Consider the following 27,524-nt stretch of genomic DNA (forward strand, 5'->3'; position numbering starts at 1 on the left):
TGTAACTTCTTCTTTAAGAGGCTCCTCTGTCCTCCACTCGTTACCTGTATTAATGGCACCTGTTTGAACTTATCAGTATAAAAGACACCTGTCCACAACCTCAAACAGTCACACTTCAAACTCCACTATGGCCAAGACCAAAGAGCTGTCAAAGGACACCAGAAACAAAATTGTAGACCTGCACCAGGCTGGGAAGACTGAATCTGCAATAGGTAAGCAGCTTGGTTTGAAGAAATCAACTGTGGGAGCAATTATTAGGAAATGGAAGACATACAAGACCACTGATAATCTCCCTCGATCTGGGGCTCCACGCAAGATCTCACCCCGTGGGGTCAAAATGATCACAAGAACGGTGAGCAAAAATCCCAGAACCACACGGGGGGACCTAGTGAATGACCTGCAGAGAGCTGGGACCAAAGTAACAAAGCCTACCATCAAAGCCTACCATCAGTAACACACTCAAATCCTGCAGTGCCAGACGTGTCCCCCTGCTTAAGCCAGTACATGTCCAGGCCCGTCTGAAGTTTGCTAGAGTGCATTTGGATGATCCAGAAGAGGATTGGGAGAATGTCATATGGTCAGATGAAACCAAAATATAACTTTTTGGTAAAAACTCAACTCGTCGTGTTTGGAGGACAAAGAATGCTGAGTTGCATCCAAAGAACACCATACCTACTGTGAAGCATGGGGGTGGAAACATCATGCTTTGGGGCTGTTTTTCTGCAAAGGGACCAGGACGACTGATCCGTGTAAAGGAAAGAATGAATGGGGCCATGTATCGTGAGATTTTGAGTGAAAACCTCTTTCCATCAGCAAGGGCATTGAAGATGAAACATGGCTGGGTCTTTCAGCATGACAATGATCCCAAACACACCGCCCGGGCAACGAAGGAGTGGCTTCGTAAGAAGCATTTCAAGGTCCTGGAGTGGCCTAGCCAGTCTCCAGATCTCAACCCCATAGAAAATCTTTGGAGGGAGTTGAAAGTCCGTGTTGCCCAGCGACAGCCCCAAAACATCACTGCTCTAGAGGAGATCTGCATGGAGGAATGGGCCAAAATACCAGCAACAGTGTGTGAAAACCTTGTGAAGACTTACAGAAAACGTTTGACCTGTGTCATTGCCAACAAAGGGTATATACAAAGTATTGAGAAACTTTTGTTATTGACCAAATACTTATTTTCCACCATAATTTGCAAATAAATTCATTAAAAATCCTACAATGTGATTTTCTGGATTTTTATTCTCATTTTGTCTGTCATATTTGATGTGTACCTATGATGAAAATAACAGGCCTCTCTCATCTTTTTAAGTGGGAGAACTTGCACAATTGGTGGCTGACTAAATACTTTTTTTCCCCACTGTATGTTCCCAGTCTTGAATAAGTGACAGGTTACACTTCAGAATCATTGAAAGGGTTTGTGTATCACAAGACATACATGTAAATGTAAAGGGCCATCAAGACATTACTGAAGTCGTTTCCAAGTCTTGAAAGATAACTTATCTTGACATCCGATTACAGGACGAAGCGAGCAAGATCAAGAAGGAAGCGTCTGACCTGGACAATCTGATTGACAAGACAGAGAAGGAGTACAACGACTTGAGGGACGACCTGAAAGGGAAGGAGTCTGAGGTCCGCAAGCTGCTGGAGAAGGGAAAGACTGAGCAGCAGGTAGGACAGGAGACCTTTACTTAGGGTTGCAAAGTTTCGATAACTTTCCCAAAATGTCCAGGTTTTCCAGAAATCCCAGTTGGAGGATTCCCAGATGTCCTGCTAATTCCCTCCTGATTCCAGCAATCTTCCAACCAGGATTTCAGGAAAACCTGGCAATTTTGAGAAAGTCGCCAGAATTTCACAACCCTACTTTTATTTTCTCTTTCTGGTGTCTATAACCTCTGAATAGATCTGTCTCATGTAGAGCTTGTGATGGTTTCACCCCCTTTGAAATAGCTAGGGTGTATCTCCGTTTAAGATTAGCGTTATCATGCCTCATTAAACAAGGCATGAAATTGAAAATGACCACATCGCTTATGTGACGAATTACCACAGCATTGATTGGCCTCTTCACTTGTTCAGCCACTAAGTATAGCGATAATGAGCAAGTCGTAAAGTCAGAATTATTCAAATTAATTTAGCTGTTTTGTCTATTTTTGTTGTAAACTGACTGCGTCCCAAATGGCACCCTATTTCCTATAAACTGCACTACTTTTGACCAGAGCCCTATGGGGAATATGGTGCCATTTGTTACACAATGGAACTAATGACTGTATCTGTCCCTGAAGACTGCCGATCAGTTGCTGGCTCGTGCCGATGCTGCCAAGGCGCTGGCTGAGGAGGCTGCCAAGAATGGGAGGACCACCTACAAGGAGGCCCAAGACATTCTGGGAAATCTGAGAGGTACGTAGGAGCAGGACTGGTGGAGAGGCCAGGGAAAAGTCCCTTTCTGCCTGATAGTGGAGGTTTTATTCAGAATGGTGGGAGTGAAAACCATATCAAGACCACTATGCTTTAAACACAGTACATTTTGCCTCTCAGATGGATGTTAAAGAGAAAATACCATTATTGTATAAAATATGGTTATAGTATTGAGATATAGTATATTTAATTTAGTTGTTTACTCAACCTTTCTTCTCATTGTCCTTGGTGCGTCCAACACAGACTTTGACAAGCGGGTGAATGACAACAAGACGGCAGCTGAGGACGCCATGAAGAGAATCCCAGAGATCAACGCTACCATCATCGCGGCCAATGAGAAGACCAAGCAGGCTCAGGGGGCGCTAGGCAACGCAGCTGCAGACGCCAAGGAGGCCAAGGGCAAGGCGGAGGAGGCAGAAAAGATAGCCAGCGCTGTGCAGAAGGTACATGATATTACTGGTATATTGTTGTATTATAGCGAGGTAATTTATGACCATTTATGCTACAGTCCTGAAATGACGTGGATGAAATCAGTGGTGGCCTCTTGATATAAACGTTGTGTCTCAGTAGATTAAATGTTTTGAAAATCAATTAATTTTGTGGTAATCTAATGTGATGTTTCACATAGAATAATAAACTCACTTTCAAACTGTCAACATGCACTAAGCCCCCTCTGTCCCCCTCTCATCTGATGTATCAAATAATAAACTATTCAACCTGTAAGAAGTTATATACCTACTTTCAAATTGTCAACATGCACTAATCCCCCTCTGTCTGTTCACCCCACAGGGTTCTGCTAAAACCAAGGCGGATGCAGAGAAGGCATTTGAGGACACAATGAAGCTGGATGGGGAGGTGAACGGCATGATGGACCAGCTGAGTGCAGCCGAGGCAGAGCTGGCCAAGAAGAAAGCTGAGGCCGACCAGGACATGATGATGGCTAGCATGGTGCGTGTTTGTCTGGTCGCATCCCAAATAGCACCTTATTCCCTGTGTAGTGCACTAATTTTGACCAGGGCCCAAAGGGCTCTCGTCAAAAGTAGTGCACCATATAGGGGAATAGGGTGCCATTTGGGATGCATATTCTGTGTCTAGGGCTCTGTTGTTTAAATCCAATGATATCATTAGATTCTCATAACCTTAGGAACCCAATACTTAGGAATTCATAGAAGATCTCTTTAGGTTGGAAATCAGAGAGCTCTGAGAATGTTTGTGCATAGAAGCCGTCTACACAGAGCTTGAGTTGCTCAATGTTTGTAGTTCTTGTCAAAGTTGTTTAGACACATAAGAAACAGTGAGGCTAAACATTAAGCAATAGGAAGTGGATGAACACTACTGAGGGTTAAGGAAGTCTCACAAGTGTCTACTGAGTTACAACTGTTTATGTTCGTTGTGGTCTGGAATTCTGACTCTGACATGTCAACTATGTTGTTTTGGTATTTCAGGCATCAGACAATGCGAAGGAAGCGGAGGACAACGCCCGCAAAGCCAAGAGCGCTGTCAGGACCGTTCTCAATACCATCAACGACCTACTGAAGTCACTGGGTGAGTGATATTTGATTAAGCAAACTGGTTATTTCTGTGGAGGTAAGAATACAAGCAGGGATATAATTAAGTATTGTGATTTTATTTAATCATTGTTTCTGGCTTGTGCATTGTGTGTAACCAAACTATATTCCATCAGTCAGGGCTTTACTTGCACAAGTCAAAATGACTCTACTGACAGTCTTATATCATTGAGCTAAAGCTTACAGCTCCTCTGTCCCGGTTCAGGCAACATTGACAAGGTGGACCTGAGCAAGTTGGGCTTGATTGAGGGGTCGCTGAAGCAGGCCAAGGACAAGATGGCGAACAGCGACCTGGACCGCAAGCTGGCGGAGCTGAATGACGTGGCTAAGAGCCAGGAGGAGATGATCACCGACTACGACAGGCAGATCAGGGAGATCCGGTCCGACATCGCCAACCTCAACGACATCAAGAACACGTTACCTGGCGGCTGCTTCAACACCCCATCCCTAGAGCAACCTTAACCAACTCTCTCTCCACCCCCTGTACCCTCCTTCCTCATAGCACGTCTGTACCACTCCTTCCCACATCTAACACTCGGGCAGAATGCCACCTTTTTACCAAAATGTTTTTTTTTTTTTGTCTTTTTTTTTAACAAGAGAGAAGCCAAGTTTCATGGTTTTAAAGAAAGAGCAGAAGCAGCTTTGACATGCAGTAATGCAGAAACGTGAAATGAACTAAGGGCAGTCGACAAAAAAACGTGCATCCATTCTCCTTAGGTGCAGCAGGTTAGGAGAGGGGCTATACCTGGCTCCAGAGTAATGAAAACCCACATGCCTGCACCACCTCCAGACTGTTCCTACACTTCTACGTGGAGGACTGGTACACCGTCTTGTTTCATCACAACCTAAACCACCCCAACAGAGAAAACAAGGACAAATGTCCTCAGCCTTTTCGGATGGGTCTATGTGTCATATGATATACCTTTGTTTTTATTTGATATGGTATCAAACAAGTTATCCTTACCCATCATTCTAGACCCAAGGGCATGCTGGGAATGGTTTGTCTGTGAGATATTTTTTAGCTATAGGTATTGTGCAACTTCCAATACATATGTGCCATCCTTGGTGTTATCAATCATTTTGTTTTAAAAAACAAGCAGTGAAGGAATTCTCACAAGTTTATATCTTTGATTTGCCTCCATTCGCTTCCAAAGCTACATGGAGAAAGTATTCCTGTTATTATTACAAATGTTTACAGTATTCAACTCTACTACACATTCTGCTCCACACCCACATGAAATAACACTACAGTTAACTATAGAATACTACAGTACTTACTATAGAATTCTGTAAAAAAAAATAACTGTAGTATACTATACTACATATTGTACTACAGCGTGTCCCAAACTCTGTCCTCTGGACACCAAGGGGTGCACGTTTTTGTTTTTGGCCCTAGCACTACACCGCTGATTCAAATAATCTACTCATTATCAAGCTTTGATTATTTGAATCAACTGTGTAGTGCTAGGGTTCCCCAGGACCGAGTTTGGGAAACGCTGCTGTAGTATATCTCGATCATTGGTAGTACTTACTATAGAATGTTGTAGTATACTGTAGAATACTATAGTAAATACTACAGTATACTACAGACCACAAAAACACTACAGTAATGTCTGCAAAAACACTACAGTAAATACTATAGTACTGTCCGCAAAAACACTACAGTAATTATTATAGTATATACTACAGGATTTAATTTGCATATACCTTGCCAATTCCCATATCCCAATTTTTGCCACCCATAAGTGAGCAACCTACATGCCAAGTATAGACCATATATTGTGTTCTCTACAGGTTATAAAAAGGAGCAGAAGCTCTGAACTGTCCGTTCAGACCTCAGTCCTACCTACAGGTTATGGAACATTTTCTCTTGCGTATTTTTTCCAGTAGGTTTCCTCAAGGATAACATGTCAAAGATAATAAAACAAAAACACTGTAGTAAATACTACAATAGTTTCCGCAAAAACACTACAGTAAATACTACAGTATACTACAGTATACTACAGTCTGCAAAAACACTAAAGTAATTACTATAGTATATACTACAGTTTTCTTACTACAGTATTTACTATAGTAAACAGTAAATACTACAATATACTACAGTCATGTCTGCAAAACTACAGTAAATACTACAGTATTCTCTGTATTTTCGTGCTACATTCACTTTTTTCACTACAGTGAATACTACAGTAAAGTCTGCAAAAACACTACAGGGAAAACTATAGTATTTAACCATAGTATACCTTAGTATTTGTTCATGTGGGCATGCACAACTGAAAAGCCGTTAAATGAAACCAGCTAGTGGGTCTTTAAAATGGCTCTGATATCTTTGACATTTGAGACAGGCCTGTACCGCCCAGTGAAACAATGTGGTTAAATATAATTGTATGTAAAAAATAATAATAATAATAATAATAACACAACAAATCTTGTTTTTTGTTTGATGTTTTTTCCTCCTTAAGCTGCTGCTTAATACAGGTGTACTGCAAATCACACATTAAAATTTAAGGCAAATTTCTATACTATGCAACTTTGTACAATTGCGTAGCAAGACTTTATCTGATACATTGGTGCTAATAATTATTTCAAATGTTATATTTTTGTGTGAATGTTTTTTATTATGATATAGAGTGAGGAATTATTATTTGTGTAAATATATACTTAAATGATTCAGGGCTGGCTGATTGTTAAACCCAAGACCCAGCAGCCACCTCGTATAGGTTCTATCGCAAAAAAATCAACTGAAACCTCCACATAATATATAAATATATATGATAAGTTCTGTGGTATAATATGCTTGCTTGTATACATGGCTCAGTGTTGTTGCCTCATAGCTCTGCCATTATTCATTTGTGTTTAATTATCAGTGGGTGGTCACCAATGAATTGAATGCTTTTAAAACAAGAAGCTTTATCCTTGACTAACAAGATCAGGACTGTGTAAGGGATGGCCCTAAAGAAGCCATCGTTCTACATTAAGCCTATCGTTTCATTTGACTGAATTTATATCCTTGACTCCAAGAAAATAAGCTTGGTCACAAGTTGGTAGTTAACCATTTAGTGTTTTGTGCCTTAATATGTGGTCAATATTCACATCACTTATTCCCTAACAAGGGCGTCACATTTATCGCACACATTCCGTTTCAGACAAACACTAGTTTCACGCATAACATCGTTCACTACGCGGTGTCCTCCCATTTCAGTAGAACAGCAGGGATTTTGTTGATGGGTCCAGAACATCAGCCAGCCAGCCGCTATACAGTAAATGAATAGGTTATAACCTGGTAACTACTCATCCTTCCCATTCAACATCTCTCATATCCTCAATACACCAATACTCACTCCTTTTCTTAGCCTGCCTTCTATCATGTTATCTGTTGGATAGTTATGTTTAGCGACCTTTTTACCCACAATTTTATAGATGATGTGGCAGTGACTAAAACGATGTACTCTGCAGTGAACCATCTTTTGCGGTCTCTTACCCCTCCAGGCCACCACACTGCTGTGGAAGAATGTGCAGCACATACTGTTTTGATGTATAAAACAGTATTTCTAATTTATAATGTCTCAAGTATTTGTATTATTTTGTTGCAGTAGATGATGATATGTATGTGTTGCACAATCTTTTTGTGGTCCTTTGGCTATGGAGGGCATCTTCTGTTTTGTTTGTGTTGTACAATATAATACAAAGGCACCTATTCACTGCAACATTTCATTTGTGAGGACCTGAGAAAACCCTGTTTGTGACCCAATTGCCTGTCAATCCAATCGTAACATTTAAATAATAATAAAAATATTACAGGAACTCCTTCCGTTGATGTGTGATTGTATTAAATGTCATGCTGCCTCAGGGTTCTGTACATTGCATTTGCTGAAATATTACATTTCTTATTAATCTTTTATAACTGCAATTGAGTTTTATATTGAGGTTATTTAGTCTTTAGGACATGCAGGAAAATCTATTTCAGTTTATTAGTTATGGTTGGTTTTTCTGCCTTGTGTAGTGATCGTGAAACACTGTGTTATAAATCATTATTTGATGATAATCTTGAAATTACTTAAAAATAAATGGAAGAGATCTCAGCAACTGGTGTGCATAAAAATATGTACTTTGAATGAATGCCTATTGATGCCACAATGTCCCTTGTCTGTGCAGTGAAACATGCCAGTGTATTTGCATAAATAAGATGCAACCTTCATTTTCAGCTGCTGCATTCATGATCCCAAAAAATATTTTAAAAAATCCCCTTGTTCACCCTCCAGATGAGTTTAGCAGCCAAGTCTTGACTGCACGTTGAATTGACACAAACAGAAATATCTATTGAACAGTTTTAATTTTTTTATGTGTGTCTAGATGTTTTCCTTTAGAATTATTTCTGTACATGCAGGAGGGGCCCTAGCAAATCACCGCTCCTGTGTGTTTGTGTGTGTATGTGCTGAGGGTGTGGTGTTGACAGGGTCCTGTGCTAGCGGGAAGGGCGCGGCTTTTAGGGCGCGTGTGTGACTAGTGCACACCTCAGTCGGTCTGACTACCGTGTCAGAGCATGACACTATAAGGGTGTGGCAGCCATTTTCAAACATTACAAAACTCATAGCCCTTAGGCACCCTTTTCCCCTTATCAGGAATGTACTCATCGCTGAAGGATGTCTTGCTGTTTGTCTGGCCGCAAGTCTGATTCCAAGGGTGTGGCTATAGAATGTTAAAAGATGCATTCAATTAATCTGTACAGTATTTAAATCATGGAAAGTTGTTCAAATGAGGCATAGGAAAAATATCAGATTGATTGAACAGGTGACTAGAAAAGTTGCCTTGTGAACTGAACAAATATGATAACGTATATGAGGTGTGAAATTCAGATTTTCAAGCTTTGTCTGTTCTTTCACCTGTAAAATTGTCCCTTTTTATGGTGTTATTATGCTGAACTGTTTAACAGGGTGTTCCCCACCCAAAGTCTAACAATACTGTCCATATGTTCAAACACGAAGTGGGTGAATCATTCTTGTTGTGGATTGGTAAATAAACTGCCAACCCTTGAGGAGATGGAAAAAAGTATTATTACTACGGGGAATGTTCTATCCAAAGTGCTGTTGCTCAGGAACATATTTATGTTTCCAAATAAACAGATTTAAGTGATGTTGGCAGATGATAGATATTGAATTGAACAGTTCCCAGTTTGCTTGTAAAGTAGGTCTTCTGACCTCAAAGGGACTTCCTGGATAAATAAAGGTTGATATAAAAATTAAAAAGGGGGGGGGGGGGGGGGGTTGCACATGGTTGAGCTTGAGAAAAGCAATGAAGTTGATCCTTTTATTGAAAACCATTGAACACATTGAAGAAACGTACAGCTTCAACTTTTGGCTTGTAGTGGGTGCCTCATGTTAGATTTTTACAGGATCTTTATCAGGGTGTTCTTGGCTACTCCATTGTAATCATCAGCAAAACAATAACAAACCCTTTAAAGTAAATTGCAACAACTACCAATGTCAGGTCTTTTGGTTTGAGGTTTCTATTCTCTAATTTGCACTGTAGACATATTGCAGATGATTTGTAATGATGCTTTTGCTGAGAAGGTGAAAATACACATGCATTATAATCCAGTTGGAAGCACTTTTGTAGTAACACAACTCAATCTATTAGGATACATATTTCTGTTAAGCTTTGTTTCTATTTAAAGTCTTCACTTATTAATGTAACTGTTCATATGAGAATTAGATCTTCTAGATTCACATTTTGAAATGGTCCTTCGAGTATGTCTAGTGAATTGTAAAGCGGATGGAAACATTTCTGGAAAAATCCTGAGTGAGTGACTATTGATCATGCTGCATCAAACAACACTCTCCTTTATTCATGTCTTGACAATGTCCACAGTAGTGATACAGAGCCAGACATTTCCTGTGAGAGTGGGCACGGCCAGTGTTTGGCCTCTGAATCACACGTGAGTAGCCTTCCAGCTGTGAGACTGTACTCGACATGCCACAGCCTGCCTCGGGGGAGGTGTTAAAAGAAGCTTACCTGGGGATGTTGGGCAGAAGCATCAGGTGTAGCGGGCCTGTTTAGTTTGATTGTACTTATATGAGAATATTGATCTACTTAATTCCCATTAGATTTTCTGTGACCATGAAGAGCAGTTGGATATTTCTGTGTGGACTTTCTCTTTGTACCTGGTCTATCCAAGGAACCTACATATATGGAGGATGTGAGTGTTTAACTTGTTGTCTTTCCTCTCACTTTGCCTAATGAATAATATCAACATCCTAAATTATTTTAGTTATGTCTGCATATATAATCAGCCTTAAGCATTTTCAAATAGGTTGTTGCTCTTGAATTGGGGACAGGAATTTAGAATTATTTGACCTCTTTCAGACTCCGAGGAAAGGAGGTAGCCGACAAAAAACACAATTTTAGCTAATTGGCCTGCCTGCAGCAGTTGTTGTGTTCCTGTAAATCTGTATTTGTGTTTTCTGTCTTTGTAGCTAAAGTAGATATCAAAATGACACATTTGATCTAAGGATATTTACCACAGGGATGCTTTTAGAAGAAAGGGGATTTATGATTGGAAGAAACATGATTGTACTACAGAGTTACAGAGACTATACTATATTACAGGGGCAGGGGGACCTGATCCTATTGTGGTCCTCTGTAGCTCAATTGGTAGAGCATGGCGCTTGTAACGCCAGGGTAGTGGGTTCGATCCCCGCGACCACCCAAACGTAAAAATGTATGCACACATGACTGTAAGTCGCTTTGGATAAAAGCGTCTGCTAAATGGCATATTATTATATTATTATTATTATTACTATAGTCTATGAAGGTCTCAGTAGATCTTGATGTGAAACTGGATATGTTTACTTGTGGTACTCTTAGCAAAGTCCTCAACACTTTCCTTACTGTGTGGTGCAGTGGTAAATATATCTAAAGTGACTTAGTCATGCGCGCATACATTTTACATACGGGTGGTCCCGGAAATCGAACCCACTATCCTGGTGTTGCAAGCATTATGCTCTACCAACGGAGCTACAGAGGACCACCCGTGATAAGGTGTGGCAGATATACATTTTGAATCAAGTTGCTGAGGTGAGATTTGTTGAGCCTTTTTTTTGTTGAGAGATTTGTTGAACCCTACCGACCTGGAAGCCCTGAATCACTGCATTGTTGATGGGTCTGTCCCAAATGGCACCCTATTCCCTAGATAGTGCACTACTATGGGCCCTTCCCAAAAGTAGTGCACTATATAGAAATAGGGTGCCATTTGGGATGTAGACAATAACTCATGTCTCCTCTTAGGGCAGCATTTCCCAAACTCGGTCCTGGGACCCCAATGGGTGCACATTTTGGTTTTTGCCCTAACACTACACAGCTGATTCAAATAATCAACTAATCATCAAGCTGTGATTATTTGAATCAACTGTGTAGTGCTAGAGCAAAAACCAAAACGTGCACCCCTTGGGGTTCCCAGGACCAAGTTTGGGAAATCCTGCCTTAGGGCGTGACGACTTGAGGTTCTGAGCTCCGTGTACCTTTCTATAATACCCCATCGACATAAACGGATACATGCAGCAGCCTGTCAGCAGAGTTATCATTTAGTCCGTGAAAGGAGAATTTCATATCCTCAGGATAATTTATGCTTAGGAAAATGTTCATCAAATAATTGATGACGGAAAGTATTGGTTGGCTATGATGGTACAAACCATTACCATAGCAAACAAACAGACATTTGCTTGGTTGTAAACATGGTGTTGCCCACAGTGGGTGTGCTTGATATTAGAGTGAACATCTTTCGTCTCTCATTGCTTGGGAATGAGGTATTATGAGATCTGGGTCTGCTGACAGTGGTTTAAACAGTGGTTTAAACTTTACACCCCTATGAGAAAAGACTGAGGCTGTGCAACTCCCAACCCCCACTTACATTTTATAAAGATGGTAGCCTACATAATTATAAAAATGTTCTGTGTTGTGTTGACTGTCAAAGGGCTATATTTAACTCTTCATGGTCAAGAAGATTTGTGAGGGGAAGACTGCTTATCCCATAGCCTGGCAAATACACCCTAATTAATGTTTTTATGATTTTAGAAAAGGTTAGATCTCATCTAAAACACAGTTTTCACTCCACAAATGTCCCAACAATGTGTATTTCACCCCTGTAGCAGACATCTGTGAGTGCAATGGAAAGTCACGTTATTGCCTGCCAGACTCTGGTGGCCTCCATTGTGTGGACTGCCAAGACAACACTGAGGGAAGGCATTGTGAAAGGTGCAAGGAGGGATTTCACCACCAGAGGGCAGGAGACAGTTGTCTGCCGTGTAACTGCAGCCCTATAGGTGAGTGAACAGAACAGGACGGAACATGAAATGATAACAAAACCTGGGCCCGTATTCAAAAGCGTCTCCGAATAGGAGTTCTGATCTAGGGTCATTTTAGCCTTTTAGATCATAATGAGTAAGATGACAGGGGCAGGGGGACCTGATCCTAGATCAGTACTCTTACTCTGAGACTAAATGAATACGGCTCCTGGTGTATTTTAGAATGGTTTCCCAGATGTCCAGGTTGTGAGGTGATCTATGGTGTTTCTTCCAGGTTCTGTAGGCTCACACTGTGACAGTAGAGGACGCTGCAGCTGTAGAGCGGGAGCACATGGAGAGAAATGTGACCGATGTCTGAATGGAACACCGATCAGCTCAAATGGCTGTGCTGCTAATGGGTAAAACAAAGATCATTTCACTTTTTATCCACACTTTGTATTCCCTTCACTAAACCTTAATGTTGAGCTGTGGATTAGATAGATTGCTGACGATTCATGTATTTCTTGTGCAGTGGCCAGCTCACTGACAACTCAGTGACAGCTCAATCTCTACCTTGCTTTTGCTATGGACACTCGACTGAGTGCTCCACAGCCAAGGGATACTCAGTTCACACAATCACCTCAACCTTCGACGATGGTAAATTTACACCCATTCACCTGATCATAAAATAAACAGCAGTAATATATACACTAGTTCATTTGGTATAGTATCAGTAGCTTAAATGTCTTCCAATCTTCTGTTTTTCAGGGCCAGAGGGGTGGCGAGCTGCCACAGCTAATGGTGTGACCCCGTCTCAAGTCCACTTCCGCTGGTCCCCCACTCATCATGACATTGAGGTCATCTCCAAAGACATCCTGCCTGTTTACCTCTATGCCCCTGGTGAGAGCTGCTTTCTCTGCTCTCTGCTATTGATATTGATCCCTCACTGCCTTACTCAGGAGAAACTTTGTCTGCATCCCAAATGGAAACCTTTTCCCTAAATAGTGCACTACTTTTGACCAGGGACGATAGGGCTCTGGTCAAAAGTATTGCACTATATTGAAAATTGGATGCCATTTGGATGCATCCTATGCTTCAACTCCACAAAAAATAATGGGGGAAGTATGAAAGTATGCAATATTATAGTGAGTACTGGATGTGTTACACCACACGCCTCACCATCCAGTCACCATTCATCTTTTATTATGATCCTAAAATAATCTGGTTTTCTTTCTTATTTTGTGATGGCTAGACTCTTACCTGGGCAACCAGGAGCTGAGCTACGGTCAGAACCTGTCCTTCTCCCTGAGGCTGGACCGAGGGGTTCGCCACCCGTCCACGGCTGATGTGGTGCTGGAGGGATCTGGGCTGAGCGTGGCAGCTTCCCTGGGAGACCTGAGGACCATCGTTCCCTGTGGACAGAAGATCACCTACACATTCAGGTTGGAATATGCCAGAGCACTGTGCCAGACAGATAAGCTTGATTTTAACGTTAAGCAAAATGTAAAGTTATAAACTTTTTTAAAACTACTGTTCCCTGAAGGAAGGAAAGAAGATACAACACATAGCTATGGGGGTCTCGCGAGAGAAATTGCGTATCCCCATAGCTGTGTATCCCCATAGCTGTGTGTCCCCATAGCTGTGTATCCCCATAGCTGTGTATCCCCATAGCTGTGTATCCCCATAGCTGTGTATCCCCATAGCTGTGTATCCCCATAGCTGCGTATCCCCATAGCTGTGTATCCCCATAGCTGTGTATCCCCATAGCTGTGTATCCCCATAGCTGTGTATCCCCATAGCTGCGTATCCCCATAGCTGTGTGTCCCCATAGCTGTGTATCCCCATAGCTGTGTATCCCCATAGCTGTGTATCCCCATAGCTGTGTGTTGTACCGAGTGTACTGACTGATAGGGAACAGTCTGTCTCAGGGCAGGTACAAACTTAATTTGATCTGCGGGAGATAAGTATGCAGGTGTGGTGGATAGTGAGATGGATGCCAAAGACATAACAATTAGAGACGATTTCACATAGTGGATGTGGAGTGTGAAGGGGTCAATGTTTATCTCACACAACTGATTGAATGTAAAAGCTTAATAACAGTTAGTAAGCCAGAGGGTCATCTGCTTGTCTGATTCAAATTAATTACAATTAAGGGGAAAATGGCTAGTTGCCAAGCAGCTTATCTTTAATGGTCAAATCCAATCCTGTCTACTACAACAAACCGCACCATACCAGGACTGGGGTCAATTCGAATTGAAGGCAGTCAATTCCGGAATTGATTTTAATAAAATAAAATAAAAACGTTTAAAATAAATAGTTTCTGGTCCTCAGTTTATTGAGAAGTCATTGAACATTTTCACATCTTTAATTGTTATTTAAGTTTACTTCCTGAATAAACTGTATTCAATTCTAATTGACCCAAGCCCTGCACCATACAACACATTATTGTGACCAATATAGTAGCCTAATACAGTAACAACACAATTTTTTGCTTGCGTAAATACATGTTTCCATATTTATTCTCATATTCATTATAGCTACAATATATTTGCAGGAATAATTACATAGTAATAAGGAAATGGTGGTGTAAAGTGTGACTGTGAAATACTCATGTTTCCTCAGGCTTTATGAATCTGTGCACTTCTTAGGTAAACATAGCATGCTTTGTCTTTCATTCTCAGACTGGATGAGCAACAGAGCAGTAAATGGAGCCCCCTCCTTTCATCTTTCCAGTTTCAAACACTCCTCCAGAATCTGACTGACATCAAAATCCGTGGGACATTTGGAGAAAATGGTCAGTGCTTATTTTTGTATCACTCAGATTATGAGATTGGTTACTGTGTACATAAACAGATCCTTGGTGTTACTCCTTCTCCTGAATATGTTGTTGTAAATAAGTACTTTGGAACTGTTTTAAATCTAGTTTATTTCAGTAGTTTTTTTTTTTTAGAATGTAATCTTTCTAAATCAGTTATCAAAAATGACAGTTGTACACATCCTCATCACATTGCCTTGTCTTTATCTTTTGTCAATCACTCAATAAAAAGCAATGCTTACTGTCCTCTGTAGGGCGTGGTTACCTTGACAACGTGCATATGGAGTCTGCCCGTCGAGGTGCCGGGTCCCCAGCTGCATGGGTACAGAAATGTAGCTGCCCAGTGGGATATGAGGGCCAGTTCTGTGAGAAGTGTGCTGCAGGGTATAAAAGAAGTTCCCCAAGCAAAGGTCCATACAGCTCCTGTGAGCCCTGCAGCTGTAGAGGAGGAAGCTGTGACTCTGAAACAGGTCGGTGACATTTGAACTTTGTCCAAGTGTTACTGTATGTTTGTCTTAATAGATTTTGTTATTTTGCTGTTAATGATGAGATTTGGGACAAAGCTCCTTTTGCAATATGCACTTCCCTGTATAAGTTATAGTTATAGACATGTTCAAATCAATGCTTGAAATATAATGTTTATTTGTTGTGAAAATGAATTTGAACATGCACTAAAGTGATATGTGATTTTGTGTTGTGTTGTTCCACAGGAGACTGTTACTCTGCAGATGAGACCCCTGGTCGCCGAACCTGCCCGCCAGGGTATTATAATGATCCTGCCCAGCCACAGTCCTGTCTGAAGTGTCCCTGTCCCAATGGAGGTGCCTGCTCTGTGAGCCCAGGATCCCTTAAGGTCAAGTGTGACCTCTGTCCACCTGGCACCACTGGTGAGTCACAGTCACAAATGGCACCCTATTCCCTATATTGTGCACTTGGGTCCTGGTCAAAAGTAGTGCACTATATAGGGAATAGGGTACCATTTGGGACGCAACCACTGTCACAGACCATTGCTGTTAGATGGAATAGACTATTAGGGCATTCATCTTTCAATGTCAGCTACAGTTGAAGTCGGAAGTTTACATACACTTAGGTTGGAGTCATTAGAACTTGTTTTTCAACCACTCCACACATTTCTTGTTAACAAACTATAGTTTTGGCAAGTCGGTTAGGACATCTACTTTGTGCATGACACAAGTAATTTTTCCAACAATTGTTTACAGACAGATTATTTAACTTATAATTCACTGTATCACAATTCCAGTGGGTCAGAAGTTTACATACACTAAGTTGACTGTGCCTTTAAACAGCTTGGAAAATTCCAGAAAATGATGTCATGGCTTTAGAAGCTTCTGATAGGCTAATTGACATCATTTGAGTCAATTGGAGGTGTACCTGTGGATGTATTTCAAGGCCTACCTTCAAACCCAGGGCCTCTTTGCTTGACATCATGGGAAAATAAAAGAAATCAGGCAAGACCTCAGAAAATATTTTGTAGACCTCCACAAGTCTGGTTAATCCTTGGGAGCAATTTCCAAACGCCTGAAGGTACCACGTTCATCTGTACAAACAATAGTACGCAAGTATAAACACCATGGGACCAGGCATCCGTCATACCGCTCAGGAAGGAGACGCGTTCTGTCTCCTAGAGATGAACGTACTTTGATGCGAAAAGTGCAAATCAATCCCAGAACAACAGCAAAGGACCTTGTGAAGATGCTGGAGGAAACAGGTACAAAAGTATCTATATCCACAGTAAAACGAGTCCTATATCGACATAACCTGAAAGGCACCTCAGCAAGGAAGAAGCCACTGCTCCAAAACCGCCATAAAAAAGCCAGACTATGGTTTGCAACTGCACATGGGGACAAAGATTGTACTTTTTGGAGAAATGTCCTCTGGTCTGATGAAACAAAAATAGAACTGTTTGGCCATAATGACCGTCGTTATGTTTGGAGGAAAAAGGTGGTTGCTTGCAAGCTGAAGAACACCATCCCAACCGTGAAGCACGGGGGTGGCAGCATCATGCTGTGGGGGTGCTTTGCTGCAGGAGGTACTGGTGCACTTCACAAAATAGATGGCATCATGAGGAAGGAAAATTACGTGGATATATTGAAGCAACATCTCAAGACATCAGTCAGGAAGTTAAAGCTTGGTCGCAAATGGGTCTTCCAAATGGACAATGACCCCAAGCATACTTCCAAAGTTATGGCAAAATGACTTAAGGACAATAAAGTCAAAGTATTGGAGTGGCCATCACGAAGCCCTGACCTCAATCCTATAGAACATTTGTGGGCAGAACTGAAAAAGCTTGTGCGAGCAAGGAGGCTTACAAACCTGACTCAGTTTCACCAGCTCTGTCAGGAGGAATGGGCCAAAATTCAACCAACTTATTGTGGGAAGCTTGTGGAAGACTACCCGAAACGTTTGACCCAAGTTAAACAATTTAAAGGCAATGCTACCAAATACTAATTGAGTGTATGTAAACTTCTGACCCACTGGGAATGTGATGAAAGAAATAAAAGCTGAAATTAATCATTCTCTCTACTATTATTCTGACATTTCACATTCTTAAAATAAAGTGGTGATCCTAACTGACCTAAGACAGGGAATTTTTACTAGGATTAAATGTCAGGAATTGTGAAAAACTGAGTTTAACTGTATTTGGCTAAGGTGTATGTAAACTTCTGACTTCAACTGTATTTGCACATTATATACAGTACCAGTCAAAAGTTTGGACACAGCTACTCATTCAAGGGTTTTTCTTTATTTTTGACTATTTTCTACATTGTAGAATAATAGTGAAGACATCAAAACTATGAAATAAGACATATGGAATCATGTAGTAACCAAAAAAGTGTTAAACAAATCAAAATATAAACTAGCCACCCTTTGTCTTGATGACAGCTTTGCACACTCTTGGCATTCTCTGAACCAGCTTCATGAGGAATGCTTTTCCAACAGTCTTGAAGAGGTTCCCACATATGCTAAGCACTTGTTGGCTGCTTTTCCTTCACTCTGTGGTCCAAATCATCCCAAACCATCTCAATTGGGTTGAAGTCGGGTGATTGTGGAGGCCAGGTCATCTGATGCAGCACTCCATCCCTCTCCATGGTCAAATAGCCCTTACACAGCCTGGAGGTGTGTTTTGGGTCATTGTCCTGTTGAAAAACAAATTATAGTCCCACTAAGCGCAAACCAGATGGGATGGCATATTGCTGCAGAATGCTGTAGTAGCCATGCTGGTTAAGTGTGCCTTGAATTCTAAAAAAATCACTGACAGTGTCACCAGCAAAGCACCCCCACACCATCACACCACCTCCTCCACGCTTCATGGTGGGAACAACACATGCAGAGATCATCCATTCACCTACTCTGTGTCTCAGAAAGACACGGTGGTTGCAACCAAAACTCTCAAATTTGGACTCATCAGACCAAAGTACAGATTTCCACCGGTCTAATGTCCATTGCGTGTGTTTCTTGGCCCAAGCAAGTCTCTTCTTCTTATTGGTGTCCTTTAGTAGTGGTTTCTTTGCAGCAATTCGACCATGAAGGCCTGAATCACACAGTCTCCTCTGAACAGTTGATGTTGAGATGTGTCTGTTACTTGAACACTGTGAAGCATTTATTTGGGCTGCAATCTGAGGTGCAGTTAACTCTAATGAACTTATCCTCTGCAGCAGAGGTAACTCTGGGACTTCCTTTCCTGTGGTGGTCCTCATGAGAGCCAGTTTCATCATAGTGCTTAATGGTTTTTGCGACTGCACTTGAAGAAACTTTCAAAGTTCTTGAAATGTTCTGGATTGACTGACCTTCATGTCTTAAAGTAATGATGGTCTGTCGTTTCTCTTTGCTTATTTGAGCTGTTCTTGCCATAATATGGATTTGGTCTTTTACCGAATAGGGCTATCTTCTGTATACCACCCCTACCTTGTCAAACCACAACTGATTGGCTCAAACGCATTAAGAAGGAAAGAAATTCCACAAATTAACTTTTAACAAGGCACACCTGTTAATTGAAATGCATTCCGGGTGACTACCTCATGAAGCTGGTTGAGAGAATGCCAAAAGTGTGCAAAGCTGTCATCAAGGCAAAGGGTGGCTACTTTGAAGAATCTCAAATATAAAATATATTTTGATTTGTTTAACACTTTTTTGGTTACTACATGATTCCATATGTGTTATTTCATCGTTTTGATGGCTTCACTATTATTCTACAATGTAGAAAATAGTAAAAATAAAGAAAAACCCTTGAATGAGTAGGTGTGTCCAAACTTTTGACTGGTACTGTATGTACAGTGTGTGTGTGTGTGTGTGTGTATATATATATATATATATATATATATATATATATATATATTTCATATTGTACCTACCTCTTCCTCCCTCCTCACTCTCAACAGGCTCACGTTGCCACACCTGCCAGGATGGTTTCTATGGTGATCCCTTGGGAGAAGATGGCGTCCAGAGGCCTTGTCGGCACTGCCAGTGCAACGGGCACATGGACACCAACACTGTCCGTAGCTGTGACCCACGGACAGGGGAGTGCCTGAAATGCCTAAATCATACCACTGGCTTCTTCTGTGAGAGCTGTCTGGAGGGCTATCACCACAGCATCCCATCAGAGGCATGCAAATGTAAAGACAGCACCTTGTTCGCTCCCCATATCCAGCTCTTTCACACTTAGACATGTGACACATAGCTCCTCCTTTAAATTCCAACAGTTAAATATTGTCTACAATATTATATACATTTTAACAATTGTTTTCATTTTGCGGTCTAGCTTGTGGCTGCAATTCCCAAGGCTCTCTGTACAACAAATGCAGTAACCAGGGCCAGTGTTCATGCAGGGAAGGCTTTGAAGGTCTGAAGTGCCAGCATTCTGCATGTCCCTCCTGCTTCAACCTTGTCAAGACCAAGGTAAAACCCTCTGGGATTATTTGATCAATGCCTCATCTTTCCATTGAGGTCAAACATGTCACAGTGCTCTCTTCAATGATTAAATGGCAGCACTGTGTTCATCCCAAATGGCACCCTATTCCCTATATACAGGCCCTGGTCAAAAGTACTACTCTATAAAGAGAATAGGATGCCATTTGAGACGTAGATGCAATAACTGGTCCAGAAATTAGGCTACAGGCTGTGATATTTATCCTGGCTTCACTGTACTCACCCTGTCGCTGATTCAACATCCTTAAAGCTTAGTGGGTTAATGAAGGAATAGCTAGAATGTTGGTATGAAAGGAAGAGGTTTACAGAGTTGTGATCTGGCATCAGTATTTCTTACAAGAGAATAATTCACAAGGTCCTCTCAGTAAATATAGCCTACTACCACCTGGGAGGAGAAAGTACTTGCCAGATAAATGAAAGAGTTGTGTTGGGGTGCAAACACCACGTAATCTGGAGCTGCTCGGACTGTATCCCAAATGACACCCTATTCCATATATAGTGCACTACTTTCGACCAGAACCCTATGGGCCCTGGTCAAAAGTAGCGCACTAAATAGGGAATAGAGTGTCATTTGGGGTGCTCCCTGTCCTCAGGATGTAGTGTGGAAGGAATTACAAGGAGCACTATGTGAAGCATTGAAACACAACAGTTAACCTATGAAGTTATTTCATTATCATAACACCTTGCAGGGTTTGAATTTACTGCTCCATCTCACACTTTGCCTCTAATTACATATTCTGAATGTAATATATTGTCCTACAGTATAGTAAAGCAGAGGTATATGTATATATTTTTTGTAAACCTTTAATTAGTATTGCTAACCCAGACCCAAATAGTTTGTGAATGCTGGCCTCCAGCCAGCTATCTTTTTGGGGACTCCGTAAAAACACGCCACTTTGATGCAGCTACGACCGGAAGTGACTTTTCGTAGCAGGTTAGGAGAGCATTTTTGCTAACCCTAACCCTTTTCCTAACCTTAACCTAATTCTCCTAACCTGCTACGTTAATTCTCCTAACCTGCTGCGTAAGTTCTTCTAACGAAAAAGTCACTTCCGGTCGTAGCTATATCAAAGTGGCGTGTTATTAGGGAATCTCATATTCTTGTCTATCACCAGAGATGAACCTTTCATAAGCCCTTTTTAAAGCTTTCCTATCCCGTTGGGTAATGTGTTGCAGATGGCGGGGTACACTCATAAACTGCAGGAGATAGAAACTATTTTTACGGGCATGGAGAGTGGCAGTCTGCCAGTTAACAACGCCCAGATGGAGAAAGCCATAAGAGCAGCAGAGGACATAGTCACAGACCTGCAAAGGAATGCACAGACACTCTCTGGTAAGTCATACATAAATGGTTATACAACGTAGATACTTAAAGTGTCAGAGGATCACTCATTTGCTAATGAATCAACATATATTAAAACCATTCAGGATAGTTATCAGGCATCTGAAACATGGTGAAGCACCGTCCATGTACTGTGTCTCTGTCACACCCCAACGTATCTCACACTCAATTTGTGATGCATTTGGTTTAGAAAGTGCGAGGCAGATCTCATGTTGGTGGTTTGTTTTGTTCTATTGAATAGAATCAGAGAAAGACTTACAGGCCCGGCTCTCAGACATCAGTGCAACCCAGCTGAGTGAAGGCAGAGACATCCAGGCGATCTCCAACACCATCGACAACATCAAGCTGCAGGACCAGAAGTACCAACGTCAGGTATCTGATGTCCAGAGACTCATCAGCGATGTGCGGCGCAAACTAGAAGAGGCAAGATTCAACATCAAACAAGCTGTGAGTAATACAATAGTACAGTAGTATTCTACTTTTGTCACTGATGTCATTGTCATCAAATAAGGAGAGAGTAAGGAGAGACAAATATATCCAAATGTATGCTTGTTAATGATCCATTACATTAGTGTTTACCTTCCACCCCCATGTTAGGAATTCCCCTTAGGTGATGCAGAGGCGGGCACGGACACCCTCTCTTCTCTGGTTCAGAGAGCAACAGACCTGGCTGAAAAGTGAGTACTGCACCCCTCCATATCACATTCATACAGACTGAAGAATCCCATGTTAGAAAATGACTTGTGGTGCTATGGATGACTCAATGTTGTGACTGTTTATTAGACACCAGAGCAAAGCGGGGACAGTGGAGAAGGCAGCAAACAGTGCCCTTGCAAAGTCAGAGAAGTCCCTGGCACTCATGAGATCTGTCATGACAGGGGAAAACAAGATCAAGGAGCTTATCAGTGATCTCAAAACCAAGTAAGAAACTCATATCTTCATACAGTACAATACCCATGATCTACTGTGAAAATACAGTAGAGGATATATCCTCTACTACCAGCCATGTAATGATCTCCATAATAACATAATTGATGAACCGTTGTTGTTAGATTGATGATGAGATTAACCCTTAGATTTTTCTCTGGTCAGGTATGATGAGAATTCAGCCCAGGTGAAGGCCATGGAGAGCCTGGCCACTCGCCTGAGCAGCTCTGCCCGAGATGAGAGCAGGATGGCAACTAACACTCTGGAGCAGATAGCCTCCCTGGAGCTGGGAATCCCTGGTCCTCTCAAGGTACTGAGCAGAACAGGCCTCTCATCAGGCTCATTTCTCTCAGGTCTCTATTTGGTGACTACTCCCAGGTCATGTCTTTTGAGGTATCTTTAAAATTATAATAAGCATACATTGGAAATCAAGGAGAGAAAAAAACATTCAATTTCAACACCTTTCACTATGAACATTATGAAATCATTGTTTCTAACTATTGGCAGCTGAACCTGTCTCAAGGCATGTCTGTAAAGCTAGATCTCTAAATTGTTTCCTTGCTATGCTACATTTAAACATAACAAAGCAATTAATGATCAAGAACATGAGTCATCAAAAATTACGACATAATTAAAACCTGGCTGGTGAGGAATCTAGGGCAGTTCTCCACAGATTTGTAAGCATATGTAATTACACTTGCACAACACACGGAGTCTGACTGAGCTTCTTTTTCTGGCAAAAGGACATTGACGGTGTGGTGGCCAAAATGGCTGGCCTGAGAGAACGGGTGGAGAAGGACCTCATAGGGTACCAGGCACTGCAAGAGGACACCCAGGAGGACAAGGCCGCAGTAGAGGATCTCCTGGCCCAGGGGAAGGCAGCTCAACAGGTACACTAGAGGCCTTTCACTATTCACTCGTCAACATTTAGACATCTTTTTATGTAGGATTGGTAGTATATAAAATATTATTACTTATATTCCAACTTCAAAGGTTTCTGAGAACTATTTTCATGCGACCTCTGAAATGCACTATTAGATTATCCAACTGAACTATTTAAATAGTGTATAATTAGCTTATGACTTCACTAAACCTTATGAATGGTAATAACTGACACAGTGTTGATTGTTGGCATTTCTCTCCTACAGAAATATGACCAGCTCCTTGACAGAGCAAATGCTGCGAAGGCTGACACAGAACTGGCCCTGAAGGATATCACAGATAATATTGTTGGGGTGGATAATGTACTGGAGATGCTAAGAGGTATGAAAAGCCTTTCATATTTCTATAGGTCTTATTCCCACTACAGCACAGTAGAAATATTAATGAACTATCAGCATTTTATCTGACAAGGCTGGTCCACATATTAGAAAAGCAGTTACACAGCAACTATAATTATATCTCAGAGCTTTTACATTGAGTGTAAAAAAACATTAAGGAAACCTGCTCTTTCCATGACATAGACTGATAAGGTAAATCCAGCTGAAAGCTATGATCTCTTATTGATGTCACTGTTGTTAAATCCACTTCAACCAGTGTAGATGAAGGGGAGGAGACAGGTTAAAGAAAGGAATTTCAAGCCTTGAGACAATTGAGACATGGATTGTGTATGTGTGCCATTCAGATGGTGAATGGGCAAGACAAAATATTTAAGTGCCTTTGAAAGGGGTATGGTAGTAGGTGCCAGGCCAAGCGCACCAGTTTGTGTCAAGAACTGCAACGCTGCTGGTTGTTTTCACGCTCACCAGTGTCCTGTGTGTATCAAGAATGGTCCACCACCCAAAGGACATCCAGCCAACTTAACACAACTGTGGGAAGCATTGGAGTCAACATGGGCCAGCATCCCTGTGGAACGCTTTTGACACCTTGTAGAGTCCTTGCCCCGACGAATTGAGGCTGTTCTGAGGGCAAAAGGGGGTGCAATTCAATATTAGGAAGGTGTCCTTAATGTTCTGTGCACTCAGTGTATTTCTCAGTTTAATCAATAATGAAATTCAACAGCACTACAGGCAGTTACAGTAGGTGAAAGTTTATCATTAAAATGTTATTTTACTTTTCACCAAAAACAATGATTCTCTCACCTAGAAAGCGTTTAACATATTTATTACATAGTATCTACGACATAGCAAGGCAAATATATTTCAAACGGTATAACTATTCATAGGTTGCACCTCCGTCACATCATGTCATTGTTATGAATGTTCTCCAAGTGACGCAATAGTGGTGCCCTAAAGTTGTGATAAGCCCAGTCATTCTGGACGGAAGCTAATGACAGTTTAGTCTAAATTACTATTACAATTGCCTGGAAATACGATTAAATTGCTAAAGTAGTCAAATGTTTAGTAGGAAACAACTTTGCCAGCATTATCATGTTGTCAAATTTACTTTAGACAGATGGCAATGTTGTCATTAGCTAGCAAAGTTCGTAAAAAATAGCTAGCAATGCTAACGTTAGTTAGCTAGAATCCTCCCCTCAATCTTAGCTAGCTGGCTAACGTTATACTGCATCTAAAGTCAATCTGGTGACATCAAAAGGTTGTCCTTCTAATTATTTGTCTCCATTTGAATGGCATTGTATTTCCAAGCCACTGTGATGCACTTTTGCTGAGATCTCCATCAATGCATTGAGTAGAATTCTCAGTTTGGCATCAGTCCAAAACGAATGTTGAAAACAATATTGTGACGAAACATGCAACCCATGAATAGACATACATGCCAGAAAACACTGATGGTTATGTCTGAGTCTCTTGTATTCTGCAGGGTTTGATGGCCAGATCAACAAGAACAAGACTTTGGCCGACGAGGCCATAAAGAAACTCCCTGGCATCAACGCCACCATTCATCAAGCTGTTGGCAACAACTCAGAGACCCTATTCATCATAGGCAGTGTGTCTGGAGACTACAATGATGCACTGGGCACTGTCAGCAGCCTGGAAGCTGTGGTCTCTCGACTGGAGGTACCTTAACAGACCCCTTCCTTTCAATAGAAATATCCAACTGGGGTTCATATGATAATCCACAGCTTGTGCCTTTAGCTAGAAGCTCTAGAAGGAGAATGTCAGTTGGGCAAAACAATGAGGTTAATGTCTCGAGTCACTTATGCTTATGAGTCTATTTGATTCCAGACATGGCCTATTCACAACCAAAATACTAAAATCATAGGTTACCAGGCATGATTCCAAATGTATTTTACAAAGCACACATGGAAACTTCAAGATGAGCTCATTTGACTGTTTCTTGATCTCCGCAGGGAATGTCCGGCTCGTTACCAGTTCCTCCTGCTGGTCTGTTGAAGGACGCCACTAAGCTGAAAGAGGACGTGCAGGGACTGCAGAAGCAGGCAGTGGCCACCGTGGCCAAAGTGGCATCAGAGAGGGCCAACGCTGAGATACAGATAGACAGAGCTGCAGAGGTCCGTTTCAGTGTGATGCTCTCAGACATAACATGCTATACCTAAACAAACCTTGGTCAATGTAAAGGCTTGACGTGAAACACTCCAGTACACCACTCCAGTACACACAAATGGTTCTTAAAATAAATAGATTTTTTCCCAATTAAAGGTCTGTTTTTAATGCTTTGTAATGTACTTTCCTCATCAGGCTTTATTGGGAGCAACTGGTGCTTACAACAATGCCAAGCACATCAGAGACGCTGTGGGCGAAACACTCCTGGTCATCAATAACCTTCTGAGCATGATCGGTATGTTCCACCAACTACAAACAGCTAACTCACACAAAACAAAGTCACTTGTATTTTTGTCTTATTGCCGCATCATCCCATCTTCATATGACCACTGTTTTATGACATTATTATGAAGTTTGTTGGTGCTGACAATTGGTACTCTCCTAACAGGTAATCCAGGCAGTGTGGACGAGGAGAGGCTAGGTGAGTTGGAGCAGTCCATCGCCAGCGCTCGTGGCCAGGTTAACCAGCAGCTACGGCCTCGACTGCAGGACCTGGAAGAGAAGGAGGCCGGCCAGAGGACCAAGTTGACTGGCCTCAACCTAGATATTGATATGGTCCTGGACGACATCAGGAACTTGGAGGACATCCGTGCGAACATCCCTAAGGGCTGCTTCAACTCCCCACCTATTGAGAGACCTTAATCCCCAACTATTGAGCGATCTAAGTTTACGTACCAAATGGCACCCTATTCCCTATATAATGCACAACTTTTGACCAGGGCCCATAAGGCTCTAGTCAAAACGTAGTGCACTATATAGGGAATAAGGTGTCATTTGGGACACAGATTTAGAGTCTGAATTTATGATGGTATTATGTGAGAGAAAAATGAGTGTTAAACTAAATGTATGTATAACTGTCTGCCCCCCAAAAAAAATCTGTGACATTTTCAGACACGAGGAGCAATATTTTGTCAATGGTAATGCGATATTTTCAGTGATCTAGTAAGTGTTAAAAACAATGTATTTTCTGTTGTATTCTGTAAAATAAACTGCAATATTTATTCCTTAACGTCATAAACCAGGTGCTACTAAATGCAACACACACAATTAATTAATTAATGTCAATTAATGTGGATGTGTTTCATGTGAGAGAAAAAAGCAATATCCTTTTGCTTTTCAACAAGGGAATTACTAACAATGTAAGCAACTACAAAATATATTAGTTTATTTTGGAGGTATTGAAAGACTCAGAATATATGTTATATTGTGTCAGTCCAATCAGTCCACAGTCTAAGATGACAAAATACTAATAATTTCCAACCCAGATCTGAAAGTGGAATCATATTACATAGGATTCCCAAAAATATACACTACCGCTCAAAAGTTTTAGAACACCTACTCATTCAAGGGTTTTTCTTTATTTTTACTATTTTCTACATTGTAGAATAATAGTGAAGACATCAAAACTATGAAATAACACACATGGAATCATGTAGTAACCAAAAAAGTGTTAAACAAATCAAAATATATGTTATACACTGCTCAAAAAATAAAGGGAACACTAAAATAACACATCCTAGATCTGAATGAATGAAATAATCGTATTAAATACTTTTTTCTTTACATAGTTGAATGTGCTGACAACAAAATCACACAAAAATTATCAATGGAAATCAAATGTATCAACCCATGGAGGTCTGGATTTGGAGTCACCCTCAAAATTTAAGTGGAAAACCACACTACAGGCTGATCCAACTTTGATGTAATGTCCTTAAAACAAGTCAAAATGAGGTTCAGTAGTGTGTGTGGCCTCCACGTGCCTGTATGACC

At 41.2% G+C, this 27,524-nt stretch overlaps 1 protein-coding gene across 1 annotated transcript in view; it reads left to right on the plus strand.

Moving 5' to 3' along the window:
• Positions 1 to 27,297, plus strand: part of LOC311146259 (laminin subunit gamma-1-like) — a 95,106-nt gene extending 67,809 nt beyond the window's left edge. The window contains exons 23-51 of the mRNA XM_084182757.1: positions 1,519 to 1,668; positions 2,280 to 2,394; positions 2,656 to 2,855; positions 3,202 to 3,360; positions 3,858 to 3,957; positions 4,186 to 4,432; positions 9,849 to 9,915; positions 10,038 to 10,176; positions 12,125 to 12,298; positions 12,555 to 12,678; positions 12,792 to 12,916; positions 13,028 to 13,159; positions 13,512 to 13,701; positions 14,941 to 15,053; positions 15,329 to 15,544; positions 15,785 to 15,961; positions 19,475 to 19,708; positions 19,855 to 19,991; positions 21,198 to 21,354; positions 21,605 to 21,810; positions 21,961 to 22,040; positions 22,147 to 22,284; positions 22,456 to 22,600; positions 23,034 to 23,180; positions 23,439 to 23,553; positions 25,051 to 25,247; positions 25,541 to 25,702; positions 25,890 to 25,989; positions 26,143 to 27,297. Of these exons, the coding sequence (XP_084038883.1) occupies positions 1,519 to 1,668; positions 2,280 to 2,394; positions 2,656 to 2,855; positions 3,202 to 3,360; positions 3,858 to 3,957; positions 4,186 to 4,432; positions 9,849 to 9,915; positions 10,038 to 10,176; positions 12,125 to 12,298; positions 12,555 to 12,678; positions 12,792 to 12,916; positions 13,028 to 13,159; positions 13,512 to 13,701; positions 14,941 to 15,053; positions 15,329 to 15,544; positions 15,785 to 15,961; positions 19,475 to 19,708; positions 19,855 to 19,991; positions 21,198 to 21,354; positions 21,605 to 21,810; positions 21,961 to 22,040; positions 22,147 to 22,284; positions 22,456 to 22,600; positions 23,034 to 23,180; positions 23,439 to 23,553; positions 25,051 to 25,247; positions 25,541 to 25,702; positions 25,890 to 25,989; positions 26,143 to 26,396 (4,500 nt within the window). The 3' untranslated portion in view covers positions 26,397 to 27,297. The remainder of the gene's footprint in view (positions 1 to 1,518; positions 1,669 to 2,279; positions 2,395 to 2,655; positions 2,856 to 3,201; positions 3,361 to 3,857; positions 3,958 to 4,185; positions 4,433 to 9,848; positions 9,916 to 10,037; positions 10,177 to 12,124; positions 12,299 to 12,554; positions 12,679 to 12,791; positions 12,917 to 13,027; positions 13,160 to 13,511; positions 13,702 to 14,940; positions 15,054 to 15,328; positions 15,545 to 15,784; positions 15,962 to 19,474; positions 19,709 to 19,854; positions 19,992 to 21,197; positions 21,355 to 21,604; positions 21,811 to 21,960; positions 22,041 to 22,146; positions 22,285 to 22,455; positions 22,601 to 23,033; positions 23,181 to 23,438; positions 23,554 to 25,050; positions 25,248 to 25,540; positions 25,703 to 25,889; positions 25,990 to 26,142) is intronic.
• Positions 27,298 to 27,524: the final 227 nt, after the last annotated feature.

Source organism: Coregonus lavaretus (genome assembly GCF_964263955.1).
Source record: "Coregonus lavaretus genome assembly, chromosome: 19".
Classification (NCBI taxonomy): Eukaryota; Metazoa; Chordata; class Actinopteri; order Salmoniformes; family Salmonidae; genus Coregonus; species Coregonus lavaretus.